General features: G+C 40.7%; 1 protein-coding gene across 4 annotated transcripts in view; it reads left to right on the plus strand.

Annotated features, from left to right (window-relative positions):
• The window catches only part of WDR48 (WD repeat domain 48), a 53,573-nt gene that overhangs the window by 13,977 nt on the left and 22,124 nt on the right, over window positions 1-17,472 (plus strand). For 2 of the 4 annotated variants that reach the window (XR_012157646.1, XM_073334669.1), the window contains exons 2-8: window positions 2,444-2,584; window positions 3,496-3,574; window positions 3,857-3,939; window positions 4,078-4,207; window positions 12,384-12,472; window positions 12,852-12,953; window positions 13,574-13,798. Coding sequence is in view for 3 of the 4 variants with exons in the window: in XM_073334669.1 (XP_073190770.1) it covers window positions 2,444-2,584; window positions 3,496-3,574; window positions 3,857-3,939; window positions 4,078-4,207; window positions 12,384-12,472; window positions 12,852-12,953; window positions 13,574-13,798 (849 nt within the window). In the remaining variant the exon portion in view is untranslated. Of the gene's footprint in view, window positions 1-2,443; window positions 2,585-3,495; window positions 3,575-3,856; window positions 3,940-4,077; window positions 4,208-12,383; window positions 12,473-12,851; window positions 12,954-13,573; window positions 13,799-17,472 lie in introns of those variants that run through there. The other 2 variants (XM_073334671.1, XM_073334670.1) reach the window with 2 other exon arrangements.

The raw sequence follows: 17,472 nt of genomic DNA on the forward strand, positions 1-17,472 counted from the left end.
TCTCAGCCAGTGGGAGCTGCAGAGCCAGCACAGGGGGCATGGGCAGCACACAGCTTTCCTGATTGCTCCTGTGCCTAGGGGCCACGGGGACATGCTGGTCGCTTCCGGGAGCTGCGCGGAGCTGACCAGATGTAACCCTAGCTTCCTACCGTGGTGGGGTGAGCTGGTGCTTATGGCTTCAGCCCCACAGGGGGGCGCTGAGGTTCAGGGCTTCCGGCACTCAGCGCGGAGACTTGCCACAGGTTGGATGAAATGAAGCAATGAGCCGGATCTGGCCCGCGGGCCGGAGGTTCCTCATCCCTGCTCTAGGGCACCCATCTTTACCCTTCCACAGGCTCAAGGCTTAACCTTACACTCTGCGGATTTGCGGGATCTTTTACTAGTGAAAGAGCCTTACACAGTAATATTCTACTTAATCTCTATTTATTAACAATCACATGCTAAGTATACAATGCTCACACTTCCTGGCTGGCCATCAAGAAAAGTTCATCTGCCTTATTGGATCCGGTCATCTGGGGAACTCCAGCTTCTCCATGGTGTCATTAGCAGAGTATTGAGGTCTGGCAACTCTGATCTTGGGGCTGTGTCCTGGAGTTGGTTCCAAAGAACTTCCTTTTGGACCCCAGTTTATATAGTGAAACTTGAGTCCTTCTTAGCTGTACCTTAACCAATCGTTTTACTAAAATATAACTAAACAATTTTCTAAACAATCCTAACATTGTAAAACGATTTAACCAATCATACCCCACCACCATAGTTGATTTACACCTAGCAAAATTACTTATGCAACAGACAGAAACAATCAAAGAACCAGACAGAGACCATACAGATAAACAATAGAGAAGGAGGGACCATACAGGGAAAACAATAGAAGTATAGATTTTACCATCACAACCGTTGATAAATGATTTCTTGCCAGACAGAATGCTATCAAGCAAAGTTTTCTTTAACCATCTTAAGATGTGTTTCTTTATCTGGTGATGGTGGTTACTATTAAGACAGGATCACCTTAACAGCCCGACATTACATTGTTTTAATATAATTTAGATGGAATGTGAGGATATGACGTTCTGCTTTTTAGCTCATGGCTGCTGCTTTCCTAATCTAGCTGCGGACAAAGGCCTCAGACCTTACAGTATGTCTACAGGAAAAGGCCTTATCCTTACAGCAGGGTGGTAGAAAGTGCAGGTGAGAAGATGGGCCCAGCCCCTGGGAGGAGATGGTGGATTGTTTTGGCAGAGTAAGGAGGTAGGGTATATTGTGGGGACCTTAGTAGGAGGAGCTGAGAGATTGTAGATGGGATTCAAGTAGGTGGGAGAATCTAGCAGTATTGAGAGCCAGGCCACAAAGGATGGAACAAGTGGGAGAGGGGTTTGGGGCTATACAGGGAAGGAGGGTGGCTGATGAACAAGAAGACACTGAGGGGAGGAATGTTTGTTTGTTTTTTGTATTTTTAATAGGTATCTGTTCAACACCTTAGCACAGTGGGGGCTCTGATCTAGTTTTGGGTCTCCTGGGACTCTTGTAATAGATAAGTAATAATTCAGGGACCAAATGTTTACTGCTTGTTAAAAGTTTACAGGTGTTGGAAACACTTGTGTACGCACGTGTTTCTTGCTGTGGCAGGATATATTATAACAGACCTTAAAATCATGTTGTTCCAATTACATCTTGTAGAGATTTTAGAAGACCAAACATGTACGTTTGACTCATTGCTATGCCTGAGTTATGTCATGATAGTGCATAAGACAGGCATACAGCTAATCATCAGCAAAATAGTTTAATGAATAATATGCACAGTGCTGTCAAATGGAAAAGTAATTGGAAAAATAACTATTGTTCGTGTAATCTTATGAGTTCTGTATAACAGCAGACTTTTTCAGAAGGAAATAATTTTCAAGACTGTGTCCCTTTTAAAGCACAGGACTAAGAGTAAGGAGAGTTGGGTTCTTTCAGTCTTAGATATTATAGCCCCCGTTGCCTGAGCACCTCATAATCAAAAATGTTGTGAGGTAAAGAGATACTGTTATCCCCACTTTACAACTGGGGAGCCCAGGCACAGACTAAGTGACTTGCCCGGGGACATATACTATGTCTGTCGCACAACAGGGAATTAAACCCAGGTCTCACAATACCTAGGCTAGCACTTTAACCACTGAACTGTCCTTCCTTTTAGTTTTGTTCCAGACTCTGACAAAGTCATCTATGTGACTTGGAACAAATCTCCTAACCTCTCTGTGCCTCAGTTATTCTATCTGTAAATTGGGAATAATGGCTGTCAGTCTCACAGAGGATGCTGAGACTTGGTTATTTAATGTTTGTAAAGTTCTTTGACATTTTTGAATGGAAGGTGCTATTAAAAATGAAATGGCTATAGAGTCACTTCTTTCATGTAGACTAAATATCTGAATACCATAATCAGATTTGTATAAATATATTTTAGGTCTCCTATGTGATTAGAGATGAGGTAGAGAAGTATAATCGAAATGGTGTAAATGCACTCCAGCTGGATCCTGCATTAAACAGACTCTTCACGGCGGGTCGAGACTCTATAATAAGGATATGGAGTGTCAATCAGCACAAGGTAAGCAAAGAGACGTAGTCTTTTTTATTAATTTAAAAAGTCACTTTTTATATTAGCGGACTCTGTCAGGTGGACTAATTTAAACCAGATTATTACAATGTTGACATTTTTCTAAGGGTTTGTAGCTATCCTTATGCTATTAAAAATGCATGGCATTTTACAGACAAATAGGATGTGATTCATACCCCAAATTGCTTATAGTCTATGTTAAGAGAATACAACAAAAGTAGATAATAAAGGGTATATAGTTGGGGGGGAGGGGAAATTACATCAGGTAAGTCATGGAGTTGCTTTGCTTATTAATGTACTTTATTTTGAAGGATCTGGACTTTTTTCTTAAGTTACTGCTATTTAGGTTGATCTTTTTTTTTTTTTTTTTTGTATCCTAAGGAGACTCCTTTTTCCGCTTTTCCCATTCCCCTTTATTTTATCAGGATCTGTCTCCATTCTTCTCCCCTGGCATGTTATGTTTTACTAACCTGTTGTCTGTCTTAATTAGGGTCAGATCTTGCAATGTGATGAGTGTCCTTAGCTCAGCACCTTTAGGATTTTAGGTTGTGAGCTCCTTTGCTTAGGAATCTTGTCTTAAGTTTACTTGGTGCCTTGCACAGCTGTCATGCTGTACACAAATAAGCATTATAAAATGGTATGAGATTAAACTTCAGTATAACAACTATTCCACATATAAAGTATTTCAAAATATGAGTTTTACTAAAGACCAAATTGTGACCCACTTACTCATATTGCCGGGTGGTAGTTATCACAAGTAGCCCCATTGACTTCGGTGGGACTATTTGAAATAACTGCTAATCAGTATGAGAGGTAGAAGGGGATATCACAACTGAACCCAAAAACCAGTTTAGTCTTTTCCAATGTTGAAGGGACCTCATACAATTTATTTTTAATTCCAGCAAGACCCTTATATAGCATCTATGGAACATCACACTGATTGGGTAAACGATATTGTACTTTGTTGCAATGGTAAAACATGTAAGTATCTCTTTACTTTGTTCAGTATTTAATAGTATAAAATGGGAAAATATGGCATTCAGAAATTTATTAAGTATCTGACTGTTACCAACTGCTTCACTTGCTACAACTTGGGTAACTTTTTGCGTTGTTAGTATATAAAATAAGTTTTGGTAAAGTGTATTGTATGAACAGCAAAGATATACAATTCCTCTAATCTTTGAAGAGAAACTAAAAGATATTAAGAGCTTCACATGCTCTGATGAAATAATCTGTTAAAATGTACCAATCTTTTCCATTTAGTGATATCTGCTTCTTCAGATACTACTGTTAAAGTGTGGAATGCACATAAGGGATTTTGCATGTCAACACTAAGGACACATAAGGTAAAAGGCATGAATTAAAGATGCATAAATGATCATTACTGTTCTAAAAAAATAGTGTACGTATTTAGATGCAGACTTCATACTGAAGGTTATTTGCTGGTTCTGTAATGTCATGTTGCTGTACCCATTTTATTGTAGGATTATGTGAAGGCCTTAGCATATGCAAAAGATAAAGAACTGGTAGCATCTGCCGGGCTGGACAGACAGATATTCCTCTGGGATGTAAATACTCTAACAGCACTGACTGCCTCAAACAACACTGTCACAAGTAGGTACTTGGGAAAAATTAAAATACTGTATAACTCATTTATTAACATTTTCCACTAGTTCAATTTAGGACAGTAAACTTGAGTGTTTGTGTGTGTGTGTATTGTTACATGTTTGAATTTAATAATTTAAATAAATCCATTTGAACCTGTTTTTTAGTAATTTAAATAAAAGATTATGAATTGGAAATTAGTACAGCACTATACAGAAAGAATAGATACATTACCACAGTGGTTCTCAACCAGGGGTATGCCGAGGTCTTCCAGAGGGTACATCAACTCATCTAGATATTTGCCTAATTTTACAATAGGCTACATAAAAAGCACTAGCGAAGTCAGTACAAACTAAAATTTCAAACAGACAATTACTTGTTTATACTGCTGTATATGTAAGTTCAATATTTTTATTTCAGTTGATATATTTTATAATGATATGATAAAAATGAAAAAGTAAGCAATTTTTCAGTAATAGTGCACTGTGACTCTCTCGTATTTTTATGTCTGATTTTGTAAGCAAGTAGTTTTTAAGTGAGGTGGAACTTGGGGGTATGCAAGACAGATCTGACTCCTGAAAGGGATTCAGTAGTCGGGAAAGGTTGAGTGCCACTGCATTACCACGCTTGGTGTAAGGCAAAGAGATGACCTTTGTCTTTCTCTTCTCTGTATCTGGTGAGATGCCAACAATTTTGCATCCTCTACCTAATTCCCAGTACCTCTGTCTTTTTATAGGGTATGAGAAAAAGAAATCCCTTTTGGGGTTGGAAAAATATTTTCCCATGATCGCTTTCTCTATATCTTACGTTTTAATCGTTTTGTTTCTCGTTACTTATGGAATTTCGTTTATGGTATCTTTAGGTTACATGATTGATAAGCAAGAAGGGAATTCTAATCTGGTCATTTATCCCTAACATCTAGGACAACCGACATTTCCCAAAACATCTTTTAATGGATTCCCATTTCATCATTGCAGAAAGCTTCTACAATAACAATTGTTCCTTATCAATCCTGCTTATATCTTAGTAGACCCTTTTGGTAGTTTGAGGAGGACTTTATCCTGGACACCTGCTTTTTCACAGACGTGCAGGTGCCAGCCATGATGGATTATCGTCTAATAATCATAAAAATTCCTGAATATAAGTTATTCACATGTTATGGACCAACACTCTGGCCTTACTATTCAAATACACTTTGCTAATACCTTAAAGATTTTGGGAGAGTAGTTAATATGTAAATTAATTTAATATACTAAAAGCATTAATATTTGCTAAAAAGTACCAATAGTATATATAAAACATTCAGGTAATTCTCATCATTGTTTACTTTTTTATTTTAATCTCAGTTTATTGCCAAACATAATCTTAGCTGAAAAACTAGAGCATCTGATCATTACAGATTCTAGAATACAGGGTAAATCTCTTTGAACATAATGTAATGAGTCTGTATTTCATCTAGACTCAATAGAGCTTTAGCTTCAAAAGCTCTTAGCTCCTCAATTAATACATTGTAGTAGTTTTCCAATGGGATATTAGTTTACTGCTTTTTCGGCATATTGTACTTCCCATCTTCTGTATTTAGGCCGAAGCAGAAATTAATACAATTAATCTTTTAAAGAAGAGCTTGATAAACATACCTAATGCCTACTAATGGAAGGCCTACAGCGATAGGCAGATCTAGATACAAAAGGAGAGGGTGGGGTAAGGTGGGAGTGAACACTAAGGAGGTCTAGGAGCAATGCCCTGGTGAATCCCAGTTAACCCCAGCTACTGGGAAAAGCACTGTCAATACATCCTTTTTTTTTTTTTTTTTTTATCAGAGGGGTAGCCGTGTGAGTACGTTTCCACAAAAACAACGAGGAGTCCGGTGGCACCTTAAAGACTAACGGATTTATTTGGGCATAAGCTTTCATGGGTAAAAAGCCCACTTCTTCAGATGCATGGAGTGAAAATTACAGATGCAGGCATAAATATACTGACATGAAGAGAAGGGAGTTACCTTACAAGTGGAGAACCAGTGTTGACAGGGCCAATTCAATCGGGGTGAGTGTGGTCCACTCCAATAATTGGTGAGGAGGTGTCAATACCAAGAGAGGGAAAGTTGCTTTTGTCGTGAGCCAGCCACTCCCAGTCCCTATTCAAGCCCAAATTAATGGTGGTAATTTCGCAAATAAATTGCGGTTCTGCAGTTTCTCTTTGAAGTCTGTTGTCTACTCTGTCCCCATATCTACTCTAGCGACACCATCAGAGGACCAAACCACATGAGCCACACCATCAGGGGCTCATTCACCTGCACATCTACTAATGTGATAGATACCGTCATTTGCACATCTGCTAGTGCGAGCAATGCCCCTCTGCCATGTACATGGGCCAAACCAGACAGTTTCTACGTAAAAGAATAAATGGACACAAATCAGACATGAGGAATGGTAACATACAAAAGTCAGTAGGAGAACACTTCAATCTCCCTGGACATTCTATTAACAGATTTAAAAGTAGCCATACTTCAACAAAAAAAACTTCAAAAACAGACTTCAAATACAAGAAGTGGGCTTTTTACCCACGAAAGCTTATGCCCAAATAATTCTGTTAGTCTTTAAGGTGCCACTGGACTCCTCTCTGTTTTTGTAGATTTTTTTTTTTGTGAGTTAGTCTTTAATAGCAGCTTCTGTTTAGTAGATGTCTTACATGAAGCACTACAAAGCATCACCTCCTGCACTAAAAAATAAAGTGGTTAAGAGAGAAGCTTTCTCTTTTTCCTCCCTCTAGAGCATTCTGGCTGCTGAGAAGATGGGTGGTTTTCTCTGACATTGTTGCCGTAGGGTTCTGAATAACAGCAACGAAAATGACCCGTTTCGTTAAGTTTACTCCTGCACTGTTTGTTAAAGCTGTGAACAATAGCAGAGACACTGAAGGGGTGTGTGTGTGTGTGTGTGTGTGTAGAATCAGGAAGAACATGTCGCTTTGGTTTATATGTAGTTCACATTGGAAGGTTAGGTTACCATGAGGGGTAGAAACACTTTTTAAAAAAAAAGAAAGCTAATATTCTGCAGAAATGTATGGCTGAGGCTCCGGCTAGAGAAGAGTGTATCATTAATCATTGGTGCGTGGATTTTTCAAGCCCTGTTTTAAAGATTGTGTGCTTGGAATGAATGTAATAGAACATATAAACAGTTTGCAGGAACATTGAAAAGGAGTACTTGTGGCACCTTAGAGACGAACCAATTTATTTGAGCATAAGCTTTCGTGAGCTACAGCTCACTTCATCGGATGCATCCGTAGCTCACGAAAGCTTATGCTCAAATAGGTTAGTCTCTAAGGTGCCACAAGTACTCCTTTTCTTTTTGAGAAAACAGACTAACACGGCTGTTACTCTGAAACAGGAACATTGAGTTTTTTAAAGACAGAGAATGTACACAGTTCTTGGTGTTGTTGCAGATGGATATGTTGTCGTCTTCAAATGTCTGGCAATGTTCTCTTGCTTTTGTTTTTGATGGTTTACTCCAGTAATTCTTTCTGAAACTGGTTATTGTTGAAGTAGTTGGGAGTTTCTATTTCCAAGTAATCTTTTCTGACAACTGTGGATAGGTCATCTTCTAGCCTAATGGGTGCAGATGCAAGAGTAGTTTAGAGATTTACTAGCTGGCTCATAGGAAAACATTGTAAGGCTGTTGTAGATCAAGTGAAGATGGGCTTATTAGAAACTTCTGTAGTGATATTGGGCCAAATTGAAGCAAATGAACATTCCTATAAATAATTCAACGGCCATTTTTTTGACCCGAGATTAAAGAAGGTAGAGAGGATGCCTCAAAGGCAGTAGAAACAAATGTGTGCCTATGGAGTTCAATCACTAAAGAGTCTGAAAAGAAAAAATGCTCTGGTTTTATCACTCTTCTTAAGCACTTGATTGTTCAGTAAACAATGTTCCTAATGGTCTAGAGAAAAACATATTGTATGCCCCAGAGGCTCTTTGAAACATGGGCTAGATGTAGAGCTAAATTCTGCCCTCTCTTCCTGCCTAACTCTACAGACTTCACTAGGTTTTATAAATCTAAATGTGGGCAAAATCTGACCCTTAATTTCTTACCAGACTGAAACAAAACAGTATAAGGAGCCTGACAGTAGACAGACCCTTGTTAAAAGGGTGTATCCATCAGTCTTTCTAGATGTAGGCACTCTAATTCAGAGGGAAAAGTGTTTACTTCTGAAGCAGGCCTCCTTCAAGAGGTTTCAGATGAAGTGAGCTGTAGCTCATGAAAGCTTACGCTCAAATAAATTTGTTAGTCTCTAAGGTTCCACAAGTACTCCTTTTCTTCCTTCAAGAGGGAAGGTGTGAAACTTCTGTTTCTAGGAAGATTTGTACTTTTGGATGCTTTACAATGGAGAGACGCCATATCTCTTAAACTTTGCCCACTTAGGCTCCTTATACTGTTTCCTTTCAGTCTGGTAAGAAATTAAGGGTCAAATTCTGCCCAAATTTACATTTATAAAACCGAGTGAAGTCTGTAGAGTTAGGCAGGAAGAGAGGGCAGAATTTAGCTCTACATCTAGCCCATGTTTCAAAGGGCCTCTTGTAATCAAATGCTGCATATTATGAAACTGGAAGAATAAATTTTCTTTGACTTATAATATCCTACCACAATATGATCATGGCTGCTGAGCAAACAGAACAGTAATTTCCTAATATCCTATAATATAAATATACTTATGCAGTGAAATCAGTGAAATCAGGCATGTTGTTTTGCTATACATATGTGGTATATCTACTCAGCGTTTCTCAAACGCGGCCACTGAGGGTGCTTGCGGCCACCAGGGGCTTTTCTTGCTGCTACAGCCTCGTGGGCAGTGACTGGGGCGAGGAAGGGGTGAAAGCAGTGGACCCTTCCACCAGAGCCACCAGCAGGGGTTGTGCCCTGCCCTCCTCTGGAGCCACAAAGGTCAGAGAAGCAGGCAGCCAATGAGTTACACACTTTCCTGGGTACAGTGAGGCTCTGGCTTCGAGCTTCAGCCCTGGGAGGACAGACAGCAGGCTCCGGTCGTGGGGCTTTGGGCTCCGGCTGTGGATGCCAGGTCTCGGCTCACCACCCCCTGTATGATCCCTGGCCCCTGCTGCCTTCCTGGCTCCCCATCCACCTCCCTTGCCCCCTCTGTCTCCCTACCCACCTCCTCATCCAGGGCTTAATTTGTCTCCTGGCTCAACAGGGCTGAGTAAGTCTGCCGTGACAATTGATATTTGTATGTATGTTAATATCACTCCCAGCTAGCTAGTAAGTCTGCTGTGAAAAGTGATATTAACAAGCTTACAAAACAAGTGTTTTGTTTGTTTCTTTTTTAAAGCAACCTAAAAAGCAAAAGAAGCAACAACAAAAAAAGATGAATGTGCAAAGCACCTTATATGTGTTTTCTATTCTGTATAGGTCCAGTAAAGAAGAGAAACAACTGTACATTATTTTTATCATTGACTCTACCAAAAAGCTCTACACAATTGAATTACAATGATTTGGATATGTATATGTGCATATTTATCTGTTTTTCCTAAAGTTAATTGAGTATTTTAGGAAAAATTGTCAGAGCGGCCACAGGAAAGAGTTGGTGGCCGCGCTCTGAGGCCATCAAAAAGTTTGTTATGAGAACCCCTGATCTATATTATGAATTACATACAAAGCCGGGAGCGTATGAGGGTTTTAATATTAAAGAGAAAAATAGGTGCTACATATGTATAGCAGCTATTCTCGACGTAGAGTAAGACCAGTTTTCATCTAATATAAACTTTAAAATGGCTGAATTGCCAAATCTCATTTTAAGGGGTTTGGTCCTGTTTGTTGATCTTCTATTGGCTCTGCAATAAGAGTCTGAGCCAAAGCATCCTGATGATGAATGACAAAAAAGGCTTCGCATGAAAGGTTACACTTCAGATAACAATACTAGATGATTAGGAGGATACTGAAATGAAGCCACAAGTTTTTCAACTAGACAGAATCTTTATGCTGCTGCATGGTGAGCAATGTGTTAAAAACCTGGTGGAGAATTTATGTACTGTACAGAAGTATCTACAATGCCTTTTGTTGCAAGAAGAACTATGATAATTGTTATCAGTGCCATTACCACCATTCTAGTCGTGCCTACGCCGTAGCTATTGAATTTCTTTCTGAAACTGATGAAGTTTGAGGGATGGTTGACTCTGAACTCCTCTGATATTTTGTGTCCCTACTCCTCCAGTATTGGGGAATGGAACACCTGCAGCCCTCCACTGATGGGATCCTTACAGCCTTCTCCTACACACACTCCTACGTTTTGGAGAAACAGCAAGCCACAAGTTCTCCTTTTCTTTTTGCGGATACAGACTAACACGGCTGCTACTGTGAAACGAGAAACTGCTGAATTGGAATTAATTTGCAAACTAGATACAATTAACTTAGGCTTGAATAAAGACTGGGAGTGGATGGGTCATTACACAAAGTAAAATTATTCCCCCGCCCCCTGCTGTTCCTCAGATGTTCTTGTCAACTGCTGGAAATGGTCCACCTTGATTATCACTACAAAAGGTTCCTCCCCCCACTGATAATAGCTCACCTTACCTGGTTTCAGAGTAGCAGCCGTGTTAGTCTGTATTCGCAAAAAGAAAAGGAGTACTTGTGGCACCTTAGAGACTAACCAATTTATTTGAGCATAAGCTTTCGTGAGCTACAGCTCACTTCATCGGATGCATTCAGTGGAACAACTCTGACATCATAATCAAAAAGGCTGACAAAGGAGGTGCTGTCTTCATCATGAATAGGTCGTAATATGAACAAGAGGCTGCCAGGCAGCTCTCCAACACCACCCTCCACAAGCCATCACCCTCCGATCCCACTGAGGGCCACCAAAAGAAGCCACACCATCTGCCCAAGAAACTCCCCGAAAAACAACAAGAACAAATCCGCACAGACACACGCCTGGAACCCCGACCCGGGACACTCCATCCGCCACCCAAGATCCACAGACCTGGAAATCCCAGACGCCCCATCATCTCAGGCATTGGCACCCTGACAGCAGGATTGTCTGGCCATGTAGACTCCCTCTTCAGGCCCTATGCTACAAGCACTCCCAGCTATCTTTGAGACACCACTGACTTCCTGAGGAAACTACAATCCATCTGTGATCTTCCTGAAAACGCCATCCTGGCCACTATGGATGTAGAAGCCCTGTACACCAACATTCCACACAAAGATGGACTACAAGCCTTCAGGAACAGTATGGTTTGTGGATCTTGGGTGGTGGATGGAGTGCCCCGGGTCAGGGTTCCAGGCGTGTGTCTGTGCGTATTTGTTCTTGTGGTTTTTCGGGGAGTTTCTTGGGCAGATGGTGTGGTTTCTTTTGGTGGCCCTCAGTGGGATCGGAGGGTGATGGCTTGTGGAGGGTGGTGTTGGAGAGCTGCCTGGCAGCCTCTTGTTCATATTCCGATGTATTCATGATGATGACAGCACCTCCTTTGTCAGCCTTTTTGATTATGATGTCAGAGTTGTTCCACTGAATGCATCCGATGAAGTGAGCTGTAGCTCACGAAAGCTTATGCTCAAATAAATTGGTTAGTCTCTAAGGTGCCACAAGTACTCCTTTTCTTTTTATCAAGTTCTGACATACACATCCCTACCCCACACTACGACTTCCCAGATGCACACATCCCTAAGCTAAAAGTTCTAAGTCTGCTCCACAGGACTAAGAAAAAGGTTCCTTAATCTATAAAATACAATTTTAGAAGTGGTGGGACTGAATTTCCATATGCAAAATGTTATAGTCTGTGTTTGCAACACAAACCCAGTGTATTTCAGAGTCTCTTATAAATCCCTCTCTTACAGTGGAGTTAACATAGAGGGCCCGAGAAGAAGCTGCAGATAGCACTCTAACTATCCTAATGCCAATCAATGGTTTTGCAGTGGTACCATGATTATAGTGATTCTTTTACAGAATTGCAAATGAGGAATTGAGAAGGCTTTTTCTAGCAATATGTTATCCAGATTCTTTTTCTATTAAAAGTAATTCTAGATACTTAGGTGAAAGCACTGCTGTTTTTTCACATTGGACCATCATACTGAATCAAAACCTGCAGCTGGCTCTTAAGTGCAGCATTTTCAAGTGCATAGTGTTTGTTTTTTGACAAATGGAGAAAGCAAAGCATTAATACTGTTATCTTACTTTGCACTAGCTTCTTCCCTGAGTGGGAACAAAGATTCCATTTACAGCCTTGCGATGAATCAAATGGGAACAGTAATTGTATCGGGGTCCACTGAAAAGGTAAGCAGGACCTATTAGAACTCTTTCAACCTTAGTAAAATTATTGCTAATTTTTTTTAGACACTGAGTTCTAATCTAATTCTGAATTGACTCTGCAATCAATATCTTCTTGTTTAACTTGTGTCATCATTTGAAGTAAATTGGTCTTGTAAAAACATAACAAAATCCTGCTGCAAATACTCCTGATAGCAGATAACATGTTAGGTGTTTGTGAGTTTAATAAAATATAGGAATCTTGCAAAAGTACCAATTTTTTTTTTTTTACACTTTTGGAAGAATCAGTTATTTGAAAAAATGGGAGTTACTTCAAAGGTATCTTCATATGTAGGCAATGCATGTGTGAAAATGATATATGTAATTATCTTATCTGCTTTGACAGGTTTTAAGGGTATGGGATCCAAGGACTTGTGCAAAGCTGATGAAACTTAAAGGGCACACGGATAACGTAAAAGCTTTGTTGTTGAACAGAGATGGCACACAGGTATGGGTTTTCATTTGAAGCACAAATATCTTTCACTTAGGTTTTTCTTTAGAGCTTTATAAAAAATGTTATACTTTTTCAGTACAGAACAGTTTTTTCCACTTTTTCTCTGTAGAATATTGAAAGTCTTTAAATAAAACTTGGTCTAAAAGTGAGTGCTCTAATCTAAATATATTAAACTAAATTAATAATCTGTAACTTTTCGCTTTACTTTTGAAGCATAGTTGTGACGAGTAGCTAAGAGAATTGCCATAAATATATTGTTAAATGAGCTTGTGATTTCACATCTGAATATTTTATCCTTTATTTTACTTGTAAACTAATATTGGTTAGTTTCTGTTTGGGGAAGGGAGACTTGTGGGAGGGAATAAAACAATACTATTTTTGTCTCTGTCTCTCTTGTTGATGTAATGTACAATATACGCATCGGGTAAAGAAAAATGTGACCAGAATTTTGACTTTGCAATTCTCAGTTTAACACCGTCTTAATGGAAAAATATGAATGTAAGATTTCTAGAGCCTCCATATAAGAACTGCTTTTGTTTTTTGGGGTTTTTTTTAACAGTCACTTTTTTCCAGGTACTTAGTGGTGTAATTTAAATACAATGTTTGTTGCTCAGTGTCTTTCAGGCAGCTCTGATGGAACTATTCGTCTATGGTCCCTTGGCCAGCAGAGATGTATAGCCACATATCGAGTCCACGATGAAGGTGTTTGGGCTCTGCAGGTCAATGAAGCCTTCACTCATGTTTATTCAGGAGGAAGAGACAGGAAGATTTATTGCACAGATTTACGAAATCCTGATATCCGTGTGCTCATCTGTGAAGAAAAGGCACCAGTTCTTAAGGTAATTGATTTACTTAAAAGATTGCTACAAGTTTGATCTTCCATAAGAGCTTTTGGTAGCTCCTAAAATGCAAGATGGTAAATGGAATGACTTGATGTTTAAGGTACACCATCTGATAACATAATAAAGCTGGAATTCCTTTGGACCATTGCAGTTGTTCTTAGGACCAGTAAAATGTTCTAATTACTGGTCCCAAAGAGAGAATTTTGATCCCTGGTAAAATTTTGAATCTAATGATGATTTGCAGATTTTCATTCTTTGAAAAGGACTTTTTAGATCCTTGCATTAGAGAGCAAGTTGCTCTGGGAATTGTTTCCATTAAGAATTATGGAAAGAGAATTAGATTCAATGGTTCAGTACTCATGTGTTTGGAAACAAGCTTGGCTCTCCCCTGGGTGTGTATGTATTTCAACAGCCTTTAGTTACAGGGTTGGTTACGTGCTATTTCTCAAACACGCAAATTGGATGCTTTTTTCTACAATATCAGATGTGGGTAACAACTGGTAGCTTTGTATGCTGCTCAATATTCTAGACCATCCATAACTCACTCATATGAAAAGTGTACACAGTAAAACATAGTTATGCTTAATCTGTGGCATGTTATGTAACAGAACAGCTGCAAATATAACTGTATGTAAGAATATGTGTAAGACAACCAATGTTCACCCCATTAAATTCTTCTTTGAATGTGTGTCTGTGGATCCCACTATAGGGGGGGGGTGTGTGTCATGGACATGAGCTCGAAATCGTTTGAATAGTAGTATCCTTGGGTGCTGTGCATGCACCTTGTTCCTCCTGGTGCTTCCATCCAAGGGCATACAGGGCAGATCAGTGGCAATCCTTCTCAGTTCCCTCTTACTGCCTGTGGCAGCAAGACAGAACTTGGACAGTGTCCAACCCACTATGAGAAAAGGAGTACTTGTGGCACCTTAGAGACTAACCAATTTATTTGAGCATGAGCTTTCGTGAGCTACAGCTCACTTCATCATGCTCAAATAAATTGGTTAGTCTCTAAGGTGCCACAAGTACTCCTTTTCTTTTTGCGAATACAGACTAACACGGCTGTTACTCTGCAACCCACTATAGTTTTTCAAGCTTCAGTCTCAACCCTCTTGTGAAGAAATTCTTCACCGTCATTATCATCTTATTTCTTATTGGATGTTCCAAAGAAAAAGGGATAGGGAGACCCTCTCAACCCTGCTTCACAGCAGGGTGAAGTACTTCACACCAACACCAGCATGGCAGACTGTAAAGCCACAGAGTATCAATCTTGCCCATCATACGATGATCTTATGTCTTTAATGGGCACAATAGATGTTTCTTCTGACTCAGAGAAGGACACCCCCCCCGCCCCCGACAAGTGCTCCCTCTGCAACTCCTTGTCATTCCACACTTGAATATTGAGAGAGAAGGGACTCAAAGCAATCCATAAAGGTCATGTCCAATCCTGGAGAAGAGACCTCCTCCAAGCTGGAGTTGAGGAAGCTAGCTATGGCAAGTGCCCCGGCACCATACCTCTGATGCCAGCAGGGAGAAGAAGCCCTAAAAGGGTGCCAAGACCGTTGGTGCTAGTGCTGATCCTTCCGGCACTATCAGCACAGACTGCCTCCGCGCCTTAAGTGCATTGGCATCAACCCCAGGGCACCTATGCCAGCCACTTCAGACACGAAGTCATGTACCCACACTGAGCACAATCACAGCTCAGTGCACAGTGGCATCATCCCATAAGGAAGACTCAGAGCGTTCCTCCAAAGGCAAGTCTTCCAAATCCTTTTCAACATGAAGGATTGGAAGCAAGCCATCAGCTACAGAGAAGGTTCAGGAGACAGTTTGGCCAGTAAGGGTACAATTTACCATTGGAGCCTTATTGGCACTATTGGGGCCCACCTTCCCACAGGTCCCAGAGCAGAGCTCCATCAATGTACCAGAAAAGAGGAGGTCTCAGTCACCATGCACATTAGTAGCCAGGCATTCCACACCAGAACCAGAAGAACCTCCCTGTGATGGAACAGATGTGGCTCAGGACACTTCCTAATTGCCTTTCCTATCTAAGGAATCCTTCTGTTAGGTAAATGAGGCTGTCACCTCAGCCCTGACTCATCAATAACTTTAGGGCTGCTCACGATCTGTTTTGGAGGATAGCTGAAACTTTGGATGTTGAGACAATGGTGATTTAAAAGAACAAGCACAGACTGTTCAATTACCTCATTTCCTTGGTGCTGACAAGAATTGTCCTTCCAATCAATGAGAATATATTTGACTCAGCAAAGGGACTGTTGCATGCTGCAGTCTCCCTTTCTCCTACTTCAAAGTGAGTAGAAAAGCTCTATCAAGTCCTGTTCGAGGGCTTCAGACATTTTTATGTGCAACCAACCTGGGGTTCCCTTGTGTTTTCTGCAGGTCCAGGGGGAAAAAACAGGTCCACCAAGGGGATTCTAAAAGATAAGGGCTCCAAGAAATGAATTCTTTGGCCAAAAAGCCTAGTTATCAACCTCCCTCCTATTCAACAGTGTGAACTACCAAGCCCTGTTCGTGAAATGCAGTTCTCTAATGAGGGAAAGGGTGATCTCCTTTCTCTCTAGGCTTCCTCAGGACTTGGGGAGGATGCAAGGTACTCCATCAAGGAGGGTCACATGGTAATGAAAACCACGCTACTATTGGCAGTGGATGAGTCGGTGGCTTCTTGATCCATGGTTACATAAGTTGCAATGTGTCACGTTTCCTAGTTGCAGGTGTCTGGGATTCTGAAAAGTCCTGCTGACAGTAGAGGATGTACCCTTCAAGGGCATGAAGCTCTTCAGCAAGCAGACATACAAGGTGCTCCGTTCCCTCAAGGATTTGGGGGTGTCCTTAGATCTGCAGAATCTATACCCCAGCACCATACCAGAAGCCCTTCTTGTACCAGCCCCCACTCCGACAAAGAACACAGTCTTGTTCCCACAATCACAAACTGGAGTACCTGCCTAGAAAGTGGCCCCATTACACCAGAAGGCACCTGTCACTCTGCTCTGTCATGCACCAGGCTCCTGTCCAGAGGCAGCAGATTTGACTGGAGGTGTGTCAAGAACCACATAAACGCCATTCTACAGCCAGACTTTGGAAGTCACCCTCTCCCACTTCCATCAGGTGTAGTCGGAGATTAGACAAATGCTGGACGTAGCCTATCACTATCCCAGCCATTTTCTTTCCTTGCGTCTTAATCACCCTTGTCCCTCTTTATGGATCCTTCTAATGAGAGTCTTTTACCAAAAGAATTGGCCTCATTGTTTCACATAGGAGATGTAAAAGAGGTCCTGCAGGAGTACAGGTGAAGAGGCTTCTTCTTGCAATATTTTGTTGTTCTGAAAATGCCTACAGTGCCTCATAATTGGGATGGTAACACTTGCTTCATCATTCCACCACTTTAGATTTAGGACTGGTTTGTAACTCATGTTATTAAGGATGCGTACTTTCATCCTGCCATTCACCTGGCTCATAAGAAGTACTTGAGATTTATTCTGGGGTCAAATCATTGCCTGTACAAGATACTGACCCTTGGACTCTCCACAGCACCCAGAGTCTCTGTCAGATGCATCACCATAGGTGCATCTATGTGTATCTGTATATAGATGCCTGGCTGATCAAAGGCAGCATCGCATCAAGGAATTCTGACATGACTCAGCTACACCCTCTCT

Source organism: Lepidochelys kempii, chromosome 2 (assembly GCF_965140265.1).
Source record: "Lepidochelys kempii isolate rLepKem1 chromosome 2, rLepKem1.hap2, whole genome shotgun sequence".
In the NCBI taxonomy this organism is placed as follows: domain Eukaryota; kingdom Metazoa; phylum Chordata; order Testudines; family Cheloniidae; genus Lepidochelys; species Lepidochelys kempii.